This window comes from Channa argus, chromosome 2 (genome assembly GCF_033026475.1).
Source record: "Channa argus isolate prfri chromosome 2, Channa argus male v1.0, whole genome shotgun sequence".
Lineage (NCBI taxonomy): Eukaryota > Metazoa > Chordata > Actinopteri > Anabantiformes > Channidae > Channa > Channa argus.
Genome location: NC_090198.1, coordinates 30,166,007 through 30,186,130, shown reverse-complemented (window position 1 = coordinate 30,186,130; position 20,124 = coordinate 30,166,007). Strand labels below are relative to the sequence as shown.

Genomic DNA, 20,124 nt, shown 5'->3' with positions numbered 1-20,124 from the left:
AACAGTTCAGGACATATTTCTGTGATAAAAGTCAAGTAGCTCAAAACTGTACTTGGGCAAATGTATTTTCAGTAACTACCTCCCACCAGTTTCCCGGTGACATCACGTTCCATGCAGCACACCCTGAAGAACTGCATTCCACGGCTTCTCTCCTCCGGCTCCTCCTCCGCCGCCTCCTGCTCCGCCTCCCTGGCTGAGATCACAGGTGAGTGTTTGCGTCACACACACTCATCCGCCCAGCAGCCTGAACGCACAACAGTGAGACAGAACAAGGAGCATCAGTGAAACAGAGAGGAGCCTGAATCTACAGGTGAGTGTGTTCAAATTCTCTAATAATCCTGTTAGAGAGGCGACAATCATCTAGTGAAAAATTAGTTTCACGGAAAGAAATAAGGAAAAGTTTCCATTTGTCATTTGTTTTTAATTTAAACAGATGTGTGTGTTTGTGTGTTGGTTCATTTTTACTCACAAAGAGAAGCATTAGAATGAAGTGTACGTAGAATCAGGGCCGAAACCTTTAACAGGGTTAAAAACATTTGGTTTGCAGATCAGTGAAAGACACTTACAAACACAAACTCACAAATAAAACCAGGCCGATATGCATATAATGAGTTTTACTTTATCAGCCATAGACTCACAAAATCAAAGCTATATTGATTTGGTTGTGTCAAAAATTGAAGCAAAACAAAAAAGTTCTAGACAAATCCATTCGATACATTAAAGCACTGTCACTACTTTCAGTTCTTGAAAACTTAAAGTGATGGTTGAATACATTTTGAGCTAGTATGTGATTTTTTTTGGTAAATGACTGTTTCAGGGTTTGGCGACTCTCAGTTACTATCACTAATGGTCCAAAAGGTGATGCTGACACTGTGCTTAGTAAACAGAGAGAGGACGAGTGTGCAGGTGGAATGTGAGTCCTGCAGGAATGCCAGCATGTTCTGCTGCATTCCTGCTTTCAGCAAACCTGCGCGTCTTCATCTGCAAACACAAACCTTCACACGCTCCAAACATGGGTTTCCGTCTGGGAAGTTCAAGCTCAGTGTGTTCAGGGCTCTTCCAAGTCTCTAATGCTGAATGCTGTCAGTTAAATGGAGAGAAAAGGTACTAAAATACAAAACAGTACAAACACAGTACAACTGTTCACTTGGGTTAATGTAGTCACTTGTGTGACTTAAAACAGTTGAAAGTCTTTCTGACTTTTGAATGGACAGTAGAAGGGAGGAGGACATGCAGCAGAGAAAGTAAAGAAAAAGTATGTGATGACTGGTCGAGTTCTTTTAAAGCAGCTACTGTTTGTTTTACCAAAGAAATCTCTGCTTTTCCCGTGAACTTAAGCATGTGAGAAAAGTCCTGAAGCGTCTGTCAGAGAGTGATATCACAAGCTCGAGTTTCATACGTTACCCATGTGGAAGGTTGCAGTTACTTGGTGGAAAAGCTCAGTGATTCAGTCTCAGTTTTCTCATGAAAGAGAAGAGTGAAACTCGAACGTGACAGTCTGCAGGTGCTTTAGTCCATTTTATCTGTTTCTGACAAACACAGCACAAGAGAAACCACAAAGACCTCTGGCTTTAAAAGAACTGTGAGGCAGCAGGAATTTTTAATTTGTCATTTATCAGACAGAGCATTTCTGTACATGTCAGCAAAATGTTTTATACTGTGCCGATAATTTGCATGTGATTATTCAGACACACAACAACTAAAATGTAGTTCAGCCACTAAACATTGTTGAAGCCTTGTGGTATCACGTGAGAGTGAGAGTGTCACTGTTGTGAGGGAGCAGAGCCTGTGTTATGAGATTAAACAGAGAGAAAGCTGCGATTCTAAGAACAAAGTCATTCAATTCTAAGATGTTCACCTATTTATTAACAGGACTTCTCTATGAAATGGCTGCAAAGCTCTTTAGCATCATGTTAACTTGAGCAGAGCATTGGACAATGGACATTCGACAGTTCAGAAGAAATGTTGTTTCACTGATATGATTTATTACCATAGATTATTAGAATGCTGAAAGGAAATGACAGCAGTACAAAGGGGATTTGGCTTTTTCCAAACAGATACTGTAGCACAGATGATACAATGACAATGAGCCAGTTTTGTTCAACATAGTAGAATTTCAGACATATTTCTTTAGGCTTCCCTGCATTTAATCTACAGTATGTGTAGCTTCTCCTTTCTATTTCAGCTAGTTCACATTGTGTTGTAGATACTGTTCTACAAGAAGATAAAAATAAAGATAAAAATAATCAATACACAACTCAAACTCAACAACAAACCCACATGAATATTCAGTATATCCAGTCCCATTTCTAAGGCCTTTTGTACTGCAGATGGAATAATGGTAGAGTCTTGAATGAAGTGCATCTGTAGGCCTTGTAGAAGCAGATTTCTATCGGCCACAATTGCTTTATTGCCGTCTTGGTCCCGCAGAACCCACATGCAAATCAGCCCTGAGGATAAAACAGCAGACCTGCTTGACAACAGTATAAGTGAAGTCTGAACTTTTGGTACAACGTTATCTGCTTCCAAGAAGAGTGGAAAAATGTCAAAAGATCAAAACCCCAGTAACACCTGCAGTGAAATTAACAGCTTCTGTTTCACCAACATGTTTGCATCTGGTCATGGTCCTGCTGAAGGCCTCAAGGAAAAACACACTGTGTCTGAAAATAAAATGATTCCTTTTTCTGAAAAACTGTGCCATATATAGATCTGCTGTTTGTACAGTGATAGGCTGTTAAAACATATACACACAAAGAGCTTATTCTCACAGTTACATTAAAACACCTCAGTATCTCTGCAATCACAAACTGCTGACATTACAGAAAGTATGAGGGGGGTGGAGGAAATCCCATAACGCTGACCTGGGGGTTTATTTAAGGAAGTTAGTCTCATGGCTGAACAGTTCACACCGTTTAAAAAAGTTGATATGGTAACAACGTCCCACACCAATGAAAACGCCACAGCAGCGGAAAAAGGCTTTAGCCTCGTTCCCAGCAACAGGTTGAAGCCATCACTCAAACATTCAACACTGCTGCCGGACTCTTTTTTTTTTTTTTTTTTTTTTTTTTTCCTCTGAGTCCGAACTCACGTTCACTAAGGTTATTACATGTTAAATGTGCTGTTTACTGATGTCTACATGTGTCTTCTTGCAGCCTTGTGAGTGATGGAGCTGAAGGTGTGGGTTGATAGTGTAGCCAGAGTGGTGTGCGGCCTGTCACTAGACACTTCCTGTCAGGATGTTGTGATAGCTCTGGCACAATCCATTGGTAAGTTTCTCAATTTTCAATTAACACAAGCTCATTCATGTTTCCAATAAATCCCTTTTAGTAAAAACGATCTTGAACCACAAAACATATTTTACTAGCAATTGTGATATTTTTTCTGGGCAGCGACAGTAAAGATCTTTGCTTTGCACAGGTCAGACTGGTCGTTACGTTCTTATCATGAAGCTACGAGGGAATGAGAGACAGCTACTTGCTGATGACTGTCCACTGCAGCATCTGGCTCAGCTGGGACAGCTGGCTGGCGAGGCCCAGTTCATTCTGCAGAGGACCGGGCCGAGCCTCAGCAACAGTCAGAACACACAAACCACAAAGAGACAACTTCCCGTGCCCAGACCATCAGAACCAGATCCCCTTAAACACCAGGAGTCGCACAAGGCTCAAAACTTTAACCAGGGTTCTTCTACACTTCCTAGAAGGACTAAATCAAACAGGACCAGGACGTCATCTGCCACAGCCACCCCAGAACCACGAGCATCGCCCATCTCTTTCCTAGATGCTCCAAACTCTGTCAAGGGGATTCCTTCTCAAGTCTCTAAAGAGGAGGTGTTTAAGCAGGTCCTACAGCAACAGAAAAAACTGCAAGACCTGGAGATTCAGGTCCAAGCTCTGGAGAGGGAGACAGAAGCACTGGAGCGGGAGACATCATCTGCTAGAGTTCCTAGTCTGAGTCTGGACCTCACAGAGGAACTGGAGAAACTGGAGCAGCGTCTGATGCAGAACAAGGAAGCGTTGATGCTCGGAGAGCAATGGGAGGAACTTTTGCAGGCAGAGATGGACAAAGGACAAGGTACAGTTCATGTTACGTCTTTACATTGTCCACTGTTTTTGTCTGTCTCTGTCTTCTTACATTTGCTAAAGCAAGAAATGTTGTTTTTTACCAGATATGCACAGGGACTTACAACGGATACAGTCAGCTGTGGACAATCACATCGATCAGATCAAGGAGCTTCACGCCAGTTCTGCACAGCTGGAACATGATCTACAGCTCACGGCCCAAAGACAACTGTCTCAGGCAGTCAGTCTGCAGTCAGAGGAGGCCCTGAGGCCTCTGAGGCTGGAGCTCCACAACCGGCTGCAGCAGGCAGAAGCTCTGAATGCTACGATGAAAGCGACACAGAGGAAGCAACATGCTGCAGAGGAAATACTACAGGTATAAACCCTCCATCATCAAACATGATTTCTAATGGCTCGACCAGACCCAGCTAATTCATTTATGTTGCCATGACAACATTGTTGGAGAACCATGGAGCTCCGTGGCCCAGTAAAAGAAGATACCTCCGAGTTTGGATACACAGACAGTATGTGCTTGTAATACAGTGTATCCTGCTTCCTTTAGGAAAGATGGGAGATGATTGAGGCGCTTAACAAGGAGCTGAGACAGTGTGACCTGCAGCAGTTCATCCAGCAAACCGGGGGGCTGCACACTGACCAGGCAAACTCCCCGCTCAGCACCGAAGCTTACTTCAGTAATCCCCGTATGCGGAAGTAGGAGCAGGTTTTCTTTTGTTAGGAGGAAAAACACACACTGGTGTTGATATTAAAACAGAGAAGATGAAGTGAGTTTCACTACCAGCTGAAAGGACTTTTGGGGATTTTGACCCTACATCAGATAAGGAAGTAAAAGAGGAACGAACAGAACCATGAATGTTTTTTATATAAATGAGCCCATAGTTAACGTAAAGTTACTACAACTGTCACATTAATGTGGAATATAATAAACATTTTCCAGTAATATGTGATGGACGGAAACTGGACAGTTATTCTCTGATGAGTAAAACCTCAAACAGAAATAATGAGGAATTAAATCTAACAGACCATCGGCATTTTCTCTGTCTCTACTGCAGAGCATGTACTGGAAGTCAAACCTGTCCTCTGAAAACATTAAGGTCCGTCTGTGAGTCTGAGTGTGTGTGTGTTTGTTTGTATATGTGTGTGTGGACCAGGTTCTCTGTAAAAAGACGTTTTCTTTGAAATAAAATAAAAAACAATCTCGACTTTGTTTGTTATATAAAGTCTGTATTTTAAACCACATTTCATAGAATTTGTACATGTAATCATTTCTTTTTAAAAATAGAAAAAAATACTACTTTAATGTGTTCTCTATGTTAAGTCAAATTTATGCAAAATGATCTTCAAAGCTCACTGAGTGATTGGATGCTGCATTTACTGTGCACATCCTTGACCCCAAATCTAGAATCAGCCCAGTATACTTATCTAACATACACCTTTAGAAATGAGTTGTTGTACACATTCATTTGTTTTTCAGTTTGAAAAAGACTAAAAACGTGCTTTGGTGACAAAAATTTAATTTTAAAATAAAGTCTTTTATTGTTAAAATTGAAAACATTAATTCTGGCTGTGTCTCCACTGTCTTATCTGCAATAATAAAAATAAACAACATCATCATCTACAAATAAAAGGTAATGTACATAAATCCACACTAACCATGTTTTCACAGTAGATAGAGCAGACATTGATCTTGAGTCTTATAAAAGCGATATTTTATATCCACTTTACCTAAGAATGATAACATTTGATATGGCAGATGTCAATGGACCCCAGGGTCAGTGGTTCGATTCCCGGTCCGTCCTGGCTATCTGTCTAAGTGTCATTAGGCAAGACACTCAACCCCAAGCTGCTCCCAGTAGGTCAGATGATCACCCTGCATGGCATCAATGTGTGTGTGTGAATGGGTGAATGAGACGCAACATTGTAAAGTGTCTAGGATTAAAGTGCTCTGAGGATGAAACTGCTTCTCAGCCTGCTAGACCCACCTTTGAGTCTTCTCCAGTCCCACTTAGGCAGAGGAGGATTTTGATGGTACTTGAAGTTCTTATTGAAGTTCACCAACAGCTGAGGAAAGAGCCAGGCCTCTCTGAGGCTCTTGAGGAAAAAAGCCTGTGATGAGACTCCTACACCAGGTATGATGTGTTCAGGACCCAGGTCAGGTTGGATTTGATGTTGATCCCTAGGACTCTGGTGTTCCCCTTCATCCTCCCATATGTGGTGTGGGGCATATACTGTCCTCTGAGTTCATCTGTAGTCAATAACCTCTTTTGTCTTAGTGATGTTCAAGACCAGATTTTTGTCTGAAGACTGGATGAGGAGAAGAATCTGACTTTTATAATGAATCTCATCACTGTCTGTTATAAGTCCCACTACAGTAGTTTCATCAGTGTACTTCATAATTGTGTTGGAGTCGTAGATGGGAATGCAGGGGTTCAATGAATCAGTGTGTCAGAGGAGACCGTAGGAGGACAGCAGGACACACCATATACAATGTACCTCTGAGAGAAAGAGTAGCAGGCTAGACAGACTAACCATAATCAAAGCAGCTCAAACACCAAAACTGATCATTCTTTCCAAGATTGTAGTCATCCTCTTCTCCTTGTGATTCCTTTTTTAGTCTTTGCTACATGAACATGTCCTTCGTATTCGCCCTTCCAGTAACAGTGACCTGTCAGATTATTTTTTTACACAGACTCCAAAAAAGTAAGGATGTTGCTGCTTGTGAAAGTGATAGTGAAAGACTCACTATCACTTTCCTGTTGATAGTCAGTTTGGAGCTTTTGTTTGCAGTGTTTGGAAGAAGAGAAGAGAAAATATAGAAGCAGTTTAGAGCTACACTTTTTCCTAATGGAAACAAAAAATATACAAATACTATCCCAATACTTAAATATTAACATATTTACTTTTATTTGTATGAAGTAAACTTTAAACCATACTTTCTCTGACCAGGTATTAGCCTCTGGACTCGCCTCTGGATGGTCAGTCTTGGAGGGACAAACAATGTCTCTGGGTTGGTTAGTTAAAGTTATTGATGTTAGTCATAACCAGGATTATTGTTTTACACTTTACTAAGCTGTCCAATATCACCACTCCCTCCCCTCTCAAGTCATGATCAAACCCAGCACTCTGGTTAAACTTTCCTGCTTCTGGATGATGGGTTGGATGGCTGGTCTGGATGATTACACTTTAACATCTTATTTCATTAAAAGTCCTCCAGTCCAGCAGACAGTAGCTTTACTTCTGAGTCTCATGATGGTTATAGCTCAGGTCTAGCTCTTTCAAATGGGAAGGGTACGATTTCAGGGCAGAGGCCAAAAAGCAGAGCCTCTCTTTGGGATCAAAAAGCCTGATAACCTGCAAATACACCCACACAGAGCCGCAATGTCAGACAGATGCAGCTAAAATCCGATCTCCTGTTTCGTGCCACAAAAGACCCAAACTTTCTTAACCCTCCATTAGGTAATGATCACTGTGGGATTAAGTACGCTGCGTATAGACATCCGATAACAGGTAATTTATTGAAAATAAAAGGCATAACAAAAAGCATAAGCAGTTTTACAAAATTTATTTATTTGATCAAATGTCCATGTTGTCTGCCATATGTGGGAAAAACAAAGAGCAAACAGTCAAAACAATAAGATTGCAAAAGCAATATTAGAAACCAGGACCAGTGTAGTGGTCTCTATCCTCACAAAAGTTCATCAGCATTGAGCATGTAAAACCTCCAACAAGAGGAGGTGACATTAATATTCTAGAGAGTTTTTAAAATGTCCCTCTTCAGACTTTCACACCTATACGTCTGATTCAACAATATGATATTAGATATTTTTGTAAACTAGTAAATACGTTTCTGCTCCTGATGGCTTTAAAGCCTTTTCTAAAAATGTTTTCACATGCTGATGTGTCCATATTAATATGAACACAGATTTGAGAATATAGTTAAATAACTGTAGAATATTATTCATTTAGACATGGTGCCATTTCTGAAAATTGTAATTGGTATATTCTTCATCTGCAATGTCTTGTATAACAGAAGGAAATCTTTTGATGTATATATTTCATAGCTCCGCACTACAAGTTCCTGATTGATTGATTAATTAAGTTGTGGTTTGTGACATACATCTGGTCCAACAGTGAACATTCTGAAAAGTTGAACTGAGAAAGATCAACAATGTTTTTTTAAAAAAAAGCTTTGCCTATGTGACCTAATAACAGGTTAACCAACTAATCATTTTTATCTTATCCTAAAGTTGGCTTGGCCAATCAAAACAGAGTAGACCTATGTCGTCTAATGTCCCACATACAAATAATGTGGAACATATTTAAATAGGGAGGAGGGAACATATATTGGATATGGGCATGTGCACAGCTGCTTACATTTACATTAAATACACAAAATATGAGGAAATGTGAAATATTTTCTGTAGTTAAATCTACAACTTATGTAGAAATATCAAAGATGATATAGGGGATTAAGAACACCATGGTGGAGACATATCCAGGGTGTACACTGCCTCTCACCCAATGACAGCTGGGATCCACTGGATGTGCTGAACTTTGATGTTAGTTTGATTCATATTTTATGTGGGACACTCCCATCTAGTGTTTCCAATGGAGAATGACATCCAAAGAAGGAGCAGTGACATTCATATAGTGTCAATTCACAAGTAAGTCATCTCAAAGCACTTTACAGAATAAAGTCAATACTATAAAGATGTATAGAGAAAAACCAAAAATTTGCCCTTGAACAAGCCCTAGGCAACAGTGGAGAGGAAAAACTCCCCCTTCTCTGCTTCTCGGTTTCTGAAGAGGTCTAGGTCAGGGAGCAGATGATATGAGGTAGGTACCTCATATGATACTCAACTATTCATAGTAGTCAGCACTTGGTTTGGTCCTCATTTAAGTTTGAACCTCAAAGTCCCTAAAGAAATTTTACATGCACTTAAAGATAACATTTAGTGTTTTATCAAGCGTAATTTATTTCATGCACAGGTTACAACGGTACTGATAGTTCTGCAGAATTCTCCAGCATGTTTATTCCTTGTATCCTTTTATTTTCTCCAAAATGGAAATTTGTATTTTGATTTTATGTAACCATTTGTTTACATGTATTTGTCAGGATTGTACTATATTCAGTTTATGTTGAAAGCATTTTTTAAACCTTTCTGTGCTTTTTCCATAGTGATGCTCCTCCACAAATCTGGAACATCAGCTGGCTTGGTCCCAAATTCTTGAGCAATTCTGTCATTGTATTGTACCAGGACGTACTTCCAGTAGTCTGATGCCTCTATGGTGGGATCTGGAGGAATGTGCCAGTCTGGATAGTAGTTGGTGTAGTCCCTGTACAAATGTGTCTCCCAGTTAGTGGCTGTGTTCCTGAATCCAATGTCATTGTACACGTGTGTTGTACACAGCGTTTCCACCAGTTTCTTCGTGTCTGCATACCTGTATCGACCCAGACCTTGTGGTCGATGTACAGCTGCATGATGCCGCTTATGGTCTTTGCCTCCAGTCTCACAGGGAACTTTACAAAATGGACACTGTTGTCCACATCCAAACACTCGTTTGAAAAGCTCATCCTGCGGTTTGATTGGAAGTTTGTTCAGTGTTTCCTTTATGTCATCAGAATTTAATTCCTCCTGAAGTTGCTCTTTTAAGTCATTCACTGAGGTCTTGAGGCTGTTGATAAATTGATGGCATCTGCTTTGGATTTGAGACAAGGTGGTTTTTTCCTCCTCCACTGAAAGTGAGACGTCTTTAACCAAATGTTTGCGCATGTTGCTGATGAGCTTACTGATGCTTTCTGTGGTATCTGGCAGCAGAGTGCCGTCTTCTCCTTTTGAGGCCCATTCTGTTGCTTTTGTGATTTTGTCAACTATGAGCTGCAGGTTCCTGGTTTTTAGTTTGTACAAAGTCTTGTTCTCTGACATTTTATCTAGAACGTGCTGAAATATCCAGTCCTTAACATATATTTCATAGTTACAAATGTACTTGAGGAAACTGTCAAAGTCTTCCTTTTGCAGTAACTCTTTCTGAATGCTGTACTGGAAAAAGGAGCGGGAGCTGTACTCTGCTGAATGAGAGCTTGTCAAGATTTCATCCACAATGTCGATTCCCAGAGATCTATTGATGTACTCTACTACAGCAGGTTTGATGCAACACTGGACAAAATCACTTGCTTTGCGTTGGCAGTGATCTCTCTGTTGGTATAAGTCAAGAAAATCTGTCAAGTACTGAGCTTTGTATTTGTTTAGCTGATTTTTGGGATCCTTATCTATTAAGAACTCCCTATGCATTTGAAGGAACTCCCTTGAGGCAATGCCACACATGTGAAGTTTCAGATCCATCTCAAACTTTAGATTCCAATGCTTGGGGCTGTTTTGAAGGGATCCATCTATTTTGTCCAGAAGATCCTTTGTGAAACAGTCATGATAATCTTTGTTGGTTTTTGCAATATCACGTACAAAATGTGAACAAGACTCAATGACACTGTCTGCAAAGATCTGGAGTTCTCTCGTTTTATCTTTATTCATTAGAGGATTAATTATGTTTTTCTCATTTACATGTTCACTTTTAGCCTCAAATGGACTCTTTCCAATTTCTTTCAGGTCTCCAATGTTCTGCAATTCTTCATTGACTTGACGGTTTAATAAATGTATTTTCAGCTGACTCAGGATGTTTGCAGCTATATCTTGTTCTTTTAGGCCAAACACATTTACAGTGACTTCAGCCCATATCTTTCCAAATTCATCTGTCAGTACTTCATCAAGAAGTGTTGAATCTTTGAAGTCACTCAGGAGCTTCATCACTCGCTCTTTAATCACGGTTCTGTATTTCCTCTGAACTTCCTGAGCGTTTTTTATGCTTTCTCTCAGATCAAGTGCACAATCCAATTTATTGTTTGTGGAATGTTGAATTTCATTTCCAAGACTAGTGATACTGTTGAAAAAGTCAGTTTTGTACTTCTCTATCAGATCCCTCACTCTTTTTTGATTCAAATATTTCATTAAAATGCTGAAGATCAGATTCAGTGTCAACATTTAAGATTTCTAACTCCGCCTCTGTCTGCCAGGAGAGAATCTCTTTTCTGAACTCCCATTCCCACTGACTGAACTCTTTGTATAAGTTGCCATACGCATTAGCCTCAAGCGTGTTTCTGAAGCTGAAGCTGAAGTTCTCATATTTCACTGCTTTCCAGAGACTTTTTATCCATATTATAAACTCTGGGATCAGTGAGATTTCATTGTTTCTGTCTCTTTTCATTGTCTTCAAAAGATTTTTCTTGAAATCTGCTACAGCTTCACTGTAACCTGTGTTCACCGGTGCCATGGGTGGGGTTCCATGCCAGAGTCCTGGGATGTTCCAGTTGTTTTTTTCTACATCATAGTCCAGGACATCTGTGAAAGCTTCAATATGAGGAATATTTTCCATTTCAGCTGCAATTTGAGTCATTTCATTGAGCTGGTCCAAGAGATGTTTCCTTTCAATCATAGTCTTTGCATGAGCTGAAACTGCAGCAACATTCTGGTGAACAAAATGACAAACTGGCTTTTTACCAATTTGTTTCATTCTCAGAAATGCATGAGTTGCAATTTGCAGGACGTCTTTCATTTCTGCTAAATTCTCCATTGCGACATTGATCACGGCAACATCACTTAAACCAATAACAAAAGTTGCCAGCTGGTTGTCGTGCTCGTAACTGTCCTCTAGTTGGGCCAAAAGAGGAGACTTCAGACCCTCTGTGTCAATGAGAACTATAAAGTCACAGTTCAAGTCACTTTGCATGTCCTCTCCAACTCTGATGAAGAGCATATAAGCTCCTCTTGTGCATCTGCCACTGCTGACAGGAAACTGTACCCCAAACATGGTGTTGAGGAGAGTTGATTTCCCTGTACTTTGAACACCCAGCACAGTCAGTACCAACAGTCTGCTCTTCCCCCCAACCTTCTTGTGAAGCTCCATCAGCACGTCTGTCACCCATCTCTCTGGGATGTTGGAGGCATCTCCATCCAACAGCTCTAAAGGATGTCCATCCAGCAGCATTTCAGCAGCAATGCCAGGGAGACGAGAGATTTCATCAGCAGTTGTTTCTGAGCTGGTAACAGAGAACTCGTAGATCAGTCCCATCTCTCTCATGTAGTGTTCTATTCCTAAAGAGTTGTCCAGCAGAGCTTGTTCTAACTCTGCTATGAGTTTCACATCTTTTTTCATGCATTGGTCTTTAAATTTGCTACGTAAACCAGACAGTTTGTTGCGGGAATGTGTATCAAGCTTGAGTTTCATCCACTTAAGAAATAAATCTCTCTTCTCTTTCTCACTGTCAGATACATGCTCAATGAAAGCTTTCATGGCTTTGGATACTTTGTGTTTGCCAAGATCCTGCTGAATCTGTTGTTTGTTTGTCTGAAGCTGAGATTTATATGTTTCCAGTTCCTGATCACCAGCATTTTTTAACCTACATTCCTCCTTCTCTAACTGTGATAAACTTTTCCAGCTGTCTCCTTGCAAAGGAAGTTGCTGTTTCTTATAGGCTGGTATACTCTGCACCGCAATTCCTTTTACAATCTCCTCAGCTGCTTTGTTTTGGTCCTCACTTGTGTTTTCATCCACAGACAAACCAAGTTCAACAGCTTTATCCACCATATTTTCAATGTTCATGGTGGTTGTGTCATCTATCAGTGATTTCCTGATGATCCTGCAAAATTTCTCTGTAAATCCTGCAACATTTAGCTTTGGGTCTTTGGTTTTTACGCTGCTATTTGGTAAATCTAATTCCTTCTGTATTTCCTTAACAGACATCATCACAGCCTGTCTATCGTTCTCGGCCTTGTAGCTAACAATGAAAATCAGTTTGGATTTCACATCTTGGAGAGACGTCAGAATCTTGTGCTCATTTTCTTCAACTTTGTCCAAAAACACAAAAGTAGCAGTTGACACTTGAGAAAGAAAAGTGAACTGTGCAAGTGACTGTGCAATGTCTCCTCTCAGATTGGCAAAAGCAACTGGTTTTGGAAACATGTCAATATTTTCTATGCCACAGGGCAGATACCAGCAAACCTCCACCAGGCCATTGGAGATTTTCCTTTCATGTTCTCCTCCTTTCATATCTCTGTGCATGAAGATATTGTGATTCTGTTGACCACGACTGAGAAGATGATTCATAAACTGAGACTTTGACAAACTACAGTTTTTCAGCCTCACAAAGGAATAGAACGGTATATTTGCTTGGACAATGCTGTCTTCAACAAACCCTTTGGATTCAGACAAATCCTGTGGACGCCACTCTTTGACAATGTCTCTTAGAGCCCACAGCATCAGGGTAACCTGACTGTTATGTACCCAGGGCATCAACAGTGGGACAGAAAACTGGCACAATGACATCTTGGTGGCCATTTCCTGTTGTAAGAAGCTGTCAGCACAGAGAAAGAGTGATACTATGAGGTCCAGAGGATTGACCCCACTGTCCCCAGAGTCTTCTGCTGTGTACAAATCAAAATCAAGGAGATCATTGCTGTCCTCATCTTTGTCATCCTTCTTTTTTTTGTCACCAGTGTTTGATAACTGGGTACAGCTTCTGCATTCTGCATTAACTTTAAACAGTTTTCTGAGAAAGCACCAAGGTATATCCTCCACTGATTTAACAGTTTCATCAGATAAGTTGCTTCTGTTGATCTCTAAGAGTGACTGCAGAGTGAGCTTGTTGGGATGAAATTTCTCCAGTCCAAGGTTGGAGAAGAAGTCCAAAAGTCCTAAATATGACAAAGGAAAACAAAACAAAAGGTAACACAGTAAATTCCATATATAGTGTGTGTGTGTGTGTGTGTGTGTTTTTTTTGTTTGTTTTTTTTTTGCTATTGTATCTTTAATAATAACATTTAAATGAAAAGAAAACATTTGCATCAGTCAACTATTTGAGAACACATAATTTTCCTTGAAGCAATTACTGAAATCTTATTTTTGGTGAAGGGTCACAATATAAAATATGTTTTACAATGTAAAATTGCTGTCAGGACATGTTTGATTACACTGAAATCGGGTCCTAAGGAGAAAGCAGCTTATTTAGAAGCACAATGCTAAGGTGCAGGCATATCACATCGAGAGATAGAGCAGAAGCAGAGTAAAAGTAAAAATGAAAGTAAAAAATGTGGTACTTTAACCTTGTATTGAGTGACACTCCTCATGTATTGCAGGTAGACAGAATGCGTCCGGGTTTGTTCGAGGTCTGTCCTTTATATCACACCTGAGACCTGAATAATTTGTGAATAATGACAAACAAACAAACTAAAAAAAACCCAAATACAACGAGAGCTCTTCAATACATGTAAGCTACACTCTGATGTTATGGTGACACATTTTTTATAGAACTTATTTAGTTAACTTAGTCCTTATGTACAAGCAACGGTTTTACTGTGTTCCAACAGACTGTTCAGTGCCATTCTTTAAATACTACTACTTATATTTTTCTGTATTCCAGTACAAATTACAAAGGTTATTTATTTTGGGACATTATTTTCTTGGTGTAACCATTTTCATGTGTTATGAGATCAAAGTATCTTGAACTGGATTTTTTGAGATTAGAAAAATGTGACAAGATAATCAGTAAGGCTTAACAGTTGTAAATGGGACATGTTACTACTACTATGATGAGCCGTTCGTTAATTAAGAATAATTTCCGAAGGTATGATGGTCATTGACACTTTGTACAGCTGGGGATCCATGTATATGGACAGGTATGAACACTAATGTGTCACAGCTGTCCACTTGTGATTCACTCACTCACAAGACACTTTTAAACTAAAACCCAGACTATGGTCTGTCTGGTTATACCTGATGTCTTCTCTTCTGTGTCCATTGGTAATGACCGTTGATGTTCATCTGTGCTTCATAAACCTGGAGACACAATTATAAGCTCTTTTGTATATATAATGATAAAAAAAAAAGAGTAGCATGTTGGATCAGCATAAAAAAGAAAGAGTAATAAATGTCAGTTGGGATATTACCATTCACAGTAAAACAGACAGTATGTAATTACCAAATGGAGCACAACCAGTGATATTTATGCATTTCAAATGTAGATATTATTTGGAAATTCTAATGCAAGGTGCTAAAAATACAGCTCACCTCACCACTGTCTTACAGCTCTCATACATGTCCTGCACCACTCTAACATACTTCTCTTCCACTCCAGACGTCCTCATACAATACCACAGCTCCTCTCTCTGCACCCTGTCATACGCTTTCTATAAATCTATGAAGACACAATGCAACTCCCTATGACCTTCTCTGTACTGTGTAGGGGCAGACTCGTGCGGTAAGCGTATTGCGTCACTTCCTGTTTCTGCACACTCTTGGGTTTCTACCGAAGGACTGTTTACTGTTTAATTGTAGCTGTTATTTTTACTTAAATAAGTGATTTCTTCACACAAGAATTAATACTTGTGTCGTAACATACGCTTGTATTACACAACCACCTGTATAACCCAACCTAGCAAAGCCCCTATTACCTATCCCCTGGCAATTCCCGAGCAGCCGGGAAGCCAGTCCAGCTGGGTGACGGTTCGTAAGAGATCTAATGCTAAACAGACGCCCGAGGTTCACCACCAGTCGGTTCACGTTTCTAATTAATTTTCCCCACTCAGCGACACACCCGCTGAGAAACCAACTCTGGTAATTGGCAGCTCTATAGTCAGAAACGTGAAGTCGTTTTTCATCCGCTATCTACTCCTAGACCGTTTGTCGTAGAAACTCCGTTCCACTTCCTAAACGTAGGTCTCTTTTAGGACATCAAGGCTATTATTTTTATTATTAATATCTTTTATACTTTTTATTATATCTCACTTTTTATGAATTTTTCTTCCCATAGAAAATGAATGGAAGCCACTTAAAACTTCCCTTCAACTTGACTCTTTTCATCTGCCTCTTGTGTCATCATACTTTGGAGTAGAAACTTCATTTAAACTTTATACGGGTCTAGACGCTTTCAACTTTATCTGGGTGGATCAGCTTCTTTCTATCTTTTATACTTTTTGAATTATCCCAGTTTTAGTTTTAGGCAACTTTTGGAGCTTTTTCAACTTTTCCATTAGTGTGTATTGCGGAATGTTGGAGCAGCTAGAGTGGGTGACATCACACGCACTCTAACTTTTCAGCTTCCACTTTTAGCAACTTTTTTCCTTCTTTTCCTTCTTTCCTTCAATCAACTTTAATCTTACATAAACAAACTATACATCAGAATGTAGGTATTTTTGTGTTCTTTCAGTGAATTTAACTCTCATAGTGACAGGACTGACGGTTCTTTCTCCAAGAGTCCAGAACCAGAGAGAGTGTCGTCTGAAACTCCCATTAGAGCCCATTATAACAGAGGTTCTGAAATTCTCCTCAAATCACAAACGGGGGGCTGTTTTAAAATTGCCACCACGCCTTCATTTTATGGAGTATCTTCAAATAAAGTACATCAGTGTGTTCATTGAAGCCTTTTGCCGCTCACAGTTTTGGAATTTTTTTGATAGGACTAATACTTTTTCATATTTTGAGCATTTTGCGAGGCATAGTCTCAGTACTTTCCCAGCCTGCCTTTGCATTTGGCTCACATGACTCAGCAGGCAGGCAGCGGGCAGCAGTCATTGTCATGGTAATGGACACAGCTGCATGACGTCATGTAATCAGCCTCAGAGCTGTGTCCACACACTTTACCTGAGTTTTTCTCCCTCAACACACACAGTGGAGACACACACAGACACAAACACACACACACCCTCACAGACAGGAAATACCCTTTCAAAATAAAAGCCTTTTATAATATTTTATCCACTTTTTAGCATTTAAATGCTAAAATGACTTTGTGGTGAAGTCTCCCTACACACACACACCCTCACAGAAAGGAAACACACTTTCAATCATCATTGTTATTTTAATTATTTAGCATTTAAATGCTAAAATGAGTTTGTTTTGAAGTCTCCCTACTGTGGACACACAGAAACAACCACACAGACAGGAAACACACTTTCAAATTAAAAGCTCCTTACAACTTTTCTCTTCTTTCAGCATTAAAACGGTTCCTTAATTTTTAAGTAGTTACTTCTAGCTTTTTTCTTTACACTTTAATAGCAACTTTTTTACTTTGCTTCTTTCTTTGTTTCTTTTACCTTTGAATCTTTACCTTTTTTCTTTGTTTCTTACTACTTCTTTTAACTTTTGTTCTTTCAACTTCATCACACTCCTGGCACCTGTCAATACATTTCCATCCTTATCTTTAATCACACTAACCTGCTGCACATCCTTCCCATCTCTATCTCTTTGTCTGGCCAACCTGTACAAATCCACCTCTCCCTCTTTAGTGTCCAATCTAGCATACAAGTCCTCATATGCTCTTTGTTTGACCTTTGCCACCTCTATCTTCACCTTACGCTGTATCTCCCTGTACTCCTGTCTACTCTCTTCAGTCCTCTCAGTGTCCCACTTCTTCTTAGCTAACCTCTTTCTCTGTATACACTCCTGAACTTCCTTGTTCCACCACCAAGTCTCCTTGTCCACTTTCCTCTTTCCAGATGACACACCGAGTCCCCTCCTACCTGTCTCCCTGATCACATTAGCTGTAGTGGTCCAGTCATCTGAAAACACCTCCAAACCACCCAGAGTCTGTCTCAGCTCCTCCCTGAAAACTACACAACATTCTTCCTTTTTCAGCTTCCACCACTTCGTCCTCTGCTCTGCTTTAGTCCTCTTCATCTTCCTCACCACCAGCATCACTTTACACACCACCATCCTGTGTTGTCTGGCTACACTCTCCCCTACTAATACTTTGCAGTCACTGATCTCTTTCAGATTACAACGTTGACATAAGATGTCGTCCACCTGAGTACTGCACCACTTCTTCTTTGGTATTACTTCATCAGTAATACCATAACTATAGTTTTGGATTCAAGTCACAGTGTTTCTTTTAGACCACTTTAACTCTGTTCTCCTGAGCTGTGGTGGAGGGATATGATCTACCAGCTATTTACACAGTAAAGATGATATGAAATAATAGAAATGTAGTCATTGACACTTTGTTTAGCTGATCACTATCATTACTGTATATTAAATTGTCTAACTGCTTTGAGATTCTTACTAAGTTAAAATGTATATTTTTGTGTAATGTATTTTAATGCATGTAGTAAACGTAGGGGTCATCCATGGACCACAGGATCAGTGGTTCAATCCCCGGTCCCGGCTATATGTTGAAGTGTCTCTGGGCAAGACACTGAACACCTAACACCCCATTCCCCTCCCCAGCTGTGCAGTGCCGGGCCAAGCCCTGTAGAAATTAAGGAGGGTTGTGTCAGGAAGGACAAAATCAACAACCTGAACTCAGGATAAGCCAAAAGGACCAAAAAAAAAAAAAAGTAAAAGTAGGGGTGTAAATACCCTGAGGTATTGTTTTAAAATATTTTAAGTGTGTCTGCCTTAACTTTTATAGGTTAACTATTGAGCAGTACTGTCTGGTGTAAGGTATGATGTTTGAAAAATATCAAATGTACTTTCATTTCCTTTAATATATTGTTACAGTGCTTTGCGTATTTGCCGGCAGAGCACTGACAGTATTATTGTATTGTTGTATATTATGTCATATATTGTGTTTTTAGGTTGTTTTGGTTGATAATGTTGTGGTCATAATGGTCACAATGGTCATAATGTTGTGCCTGATCAGCATGTTACTTCAACATACCATCTTAAATGACGGTGAGGTTTCTGTTTTTTTACATGCTGTGTTGTGTTGTCACTCAACAACTGTTCTTTGAGTAACTGTAGCTCTTGTTTTAGTAAAATACGTTCTTTCTTTGCACAAGGACCAAGACTTGTTACGTAACATATGCGTGTATAACATAAGCCCCTGTTCCTCTAAAATATCTGGCTAACATCAACTGATTCCGAAACCTGCTATCTTAGGATTGCTAACCGAGCTGTAAGCGATGGCTTCTCTGTCTATCCTTCGCTCAGTGTGTCCCATGTTTAGTGCGTCCTCTGCTCCCTTTACCGATAATTATATCTGTCACTAGTGTAAGGTTTTTAATTGTATATATTTTTTAATATTTGATAAATGCATTTATTTTTTCATTTTAGTATGTGATTAACAACCCTGGTGTGACTGCTATGAATGTTACTAGGTCAGACCTTTTACAGGTCTGAAAAACTTTTTTTGTCCTTAGGTAGACGTGTATTTCAATAATCGGTCACAGTCTGCTTCACTTCCTGTTCCCGGCTTTTATTTTGTAGTACCTCTGCCTCATTTCCTGTTCCATAGTTCATTACGGGAATATCTCCACTCATCCCCACTCCTGATTGTTTTCATCTGTTCCTCTGCCTATTTATACCCAGCTCTCACCACAGTTCCCTGCCAGATCGTCTCTCAGTGAGCCTTCCAGCCATTCCCCACATCACGTTTGGATCTTGGTGATCTGTCTACTGTCACCTGCCTGAGATCAGCATGAAGCCTGTTATTAATCTGTTTGTGTATTACCTGCCTGCTACCTGTCTGATCTACCTGCCTGCTGACTCATTGCGTTGTCTGCCTGTGTGTAACATAAAACCTCCAGACATAAACTGCTCATACACTTGGAACTCATTTTGTATTAGGTTTTTGCATACAGCCTGTTCTTTAATAAACTATTGTGCCTTTTTTATTTGGTGCTTGACTTTCATACAAAATATATACATAATCATGTTTCTTTGTTTATTCTCTATAAAAACATGAAGATGTTTCATAATAGGCTCCTGGCTAAACGTATGACCTTAAATGTAGGTAGTTAAAGGTGGAAGTTTACCTGTACTGTAAGCTTCAGCTGTGTCCAAAATCGGATTTTCTGTCACTTTTCTTTACCTTCTAACCTGGAAGTACAGCTAAAAAAATAAATAAAATAAATGTCAATCCATTACTCAGAACATTGTATTAAAATGTGTTTTAGCAAATACACTAATGTGCAACGTTTGATTATTTTAACAAAACCCTAATATGCCACATTTCTAATTCTGTACAATACTCTAGCATATTAAATGTCAAGACTCACCTGCT

At 39.7% G+C, this 20,124-nt stretch overlaps 1 protein-coding gene and 1 pseudogene across 1 annotated transcript; one reads left to right on the top strand and one right to left on the bottom strand.

Moving 5' to 3' along the window:
* Positions 1-202: 202 nt before the first annotated feature.
* LOC137107618 (ras association domain-containing protein 7-like) lies at positions 203-5,283 on the top strand. The gene is made up of 5 exons (XM_067491359.1): positions 203-310; positions 3,153-3,266; positions 3,418-4,071; positions 4,166-4,434; positions 4,621-5,283. The coding sequence occupies exons 2-5, from the start codon at positions 3,164-3,166 to the stop codon at positions 4,771-4,773; spliced, it is 1,179 nt and encodes a 392-aa protein (XP_067347460.1). The 5' UTR covers positions 203-310; positions 3,153-3,163; the 3' UTR covers positions 4,774-5,283.
* A 2,379-nt stretch (positions 5,284-7,662) lies between these two features.
* LOC137107612 (up-regulator of cell proliferation-like) lies at positions 7,663-19,954 on the bottom strand (annotated as a pseudogene).
* Positions 19,955-20,124: the final 170 nt, after the last annotated feature.

Excerpts from the sequence above, each read along its gene's own strand:
- LOC137107618 (XM_067491359.1), top strand. The coding sequence starts at position 3,164 with ATGGAGCTGAAGGTGTGGGTTGATAGTGTAGCCAGAGTGGTGTGCGGC. Across the intron at positions 4,072-4,165 it reads AGAGATGGACAAAGGACAAG|ATATGCACAGGGACTTACAA; the intron begins GTACAGTTCATG and ends GTTTTTTACCAG. Across the intron at positions 4,435-4,620 it reads CTGCAGAGGAAATACTACAG|GAAAGATGGGAGATGATTGA; the intron begins GTATAAACCCTC and ends TGCTTCCTTTAG.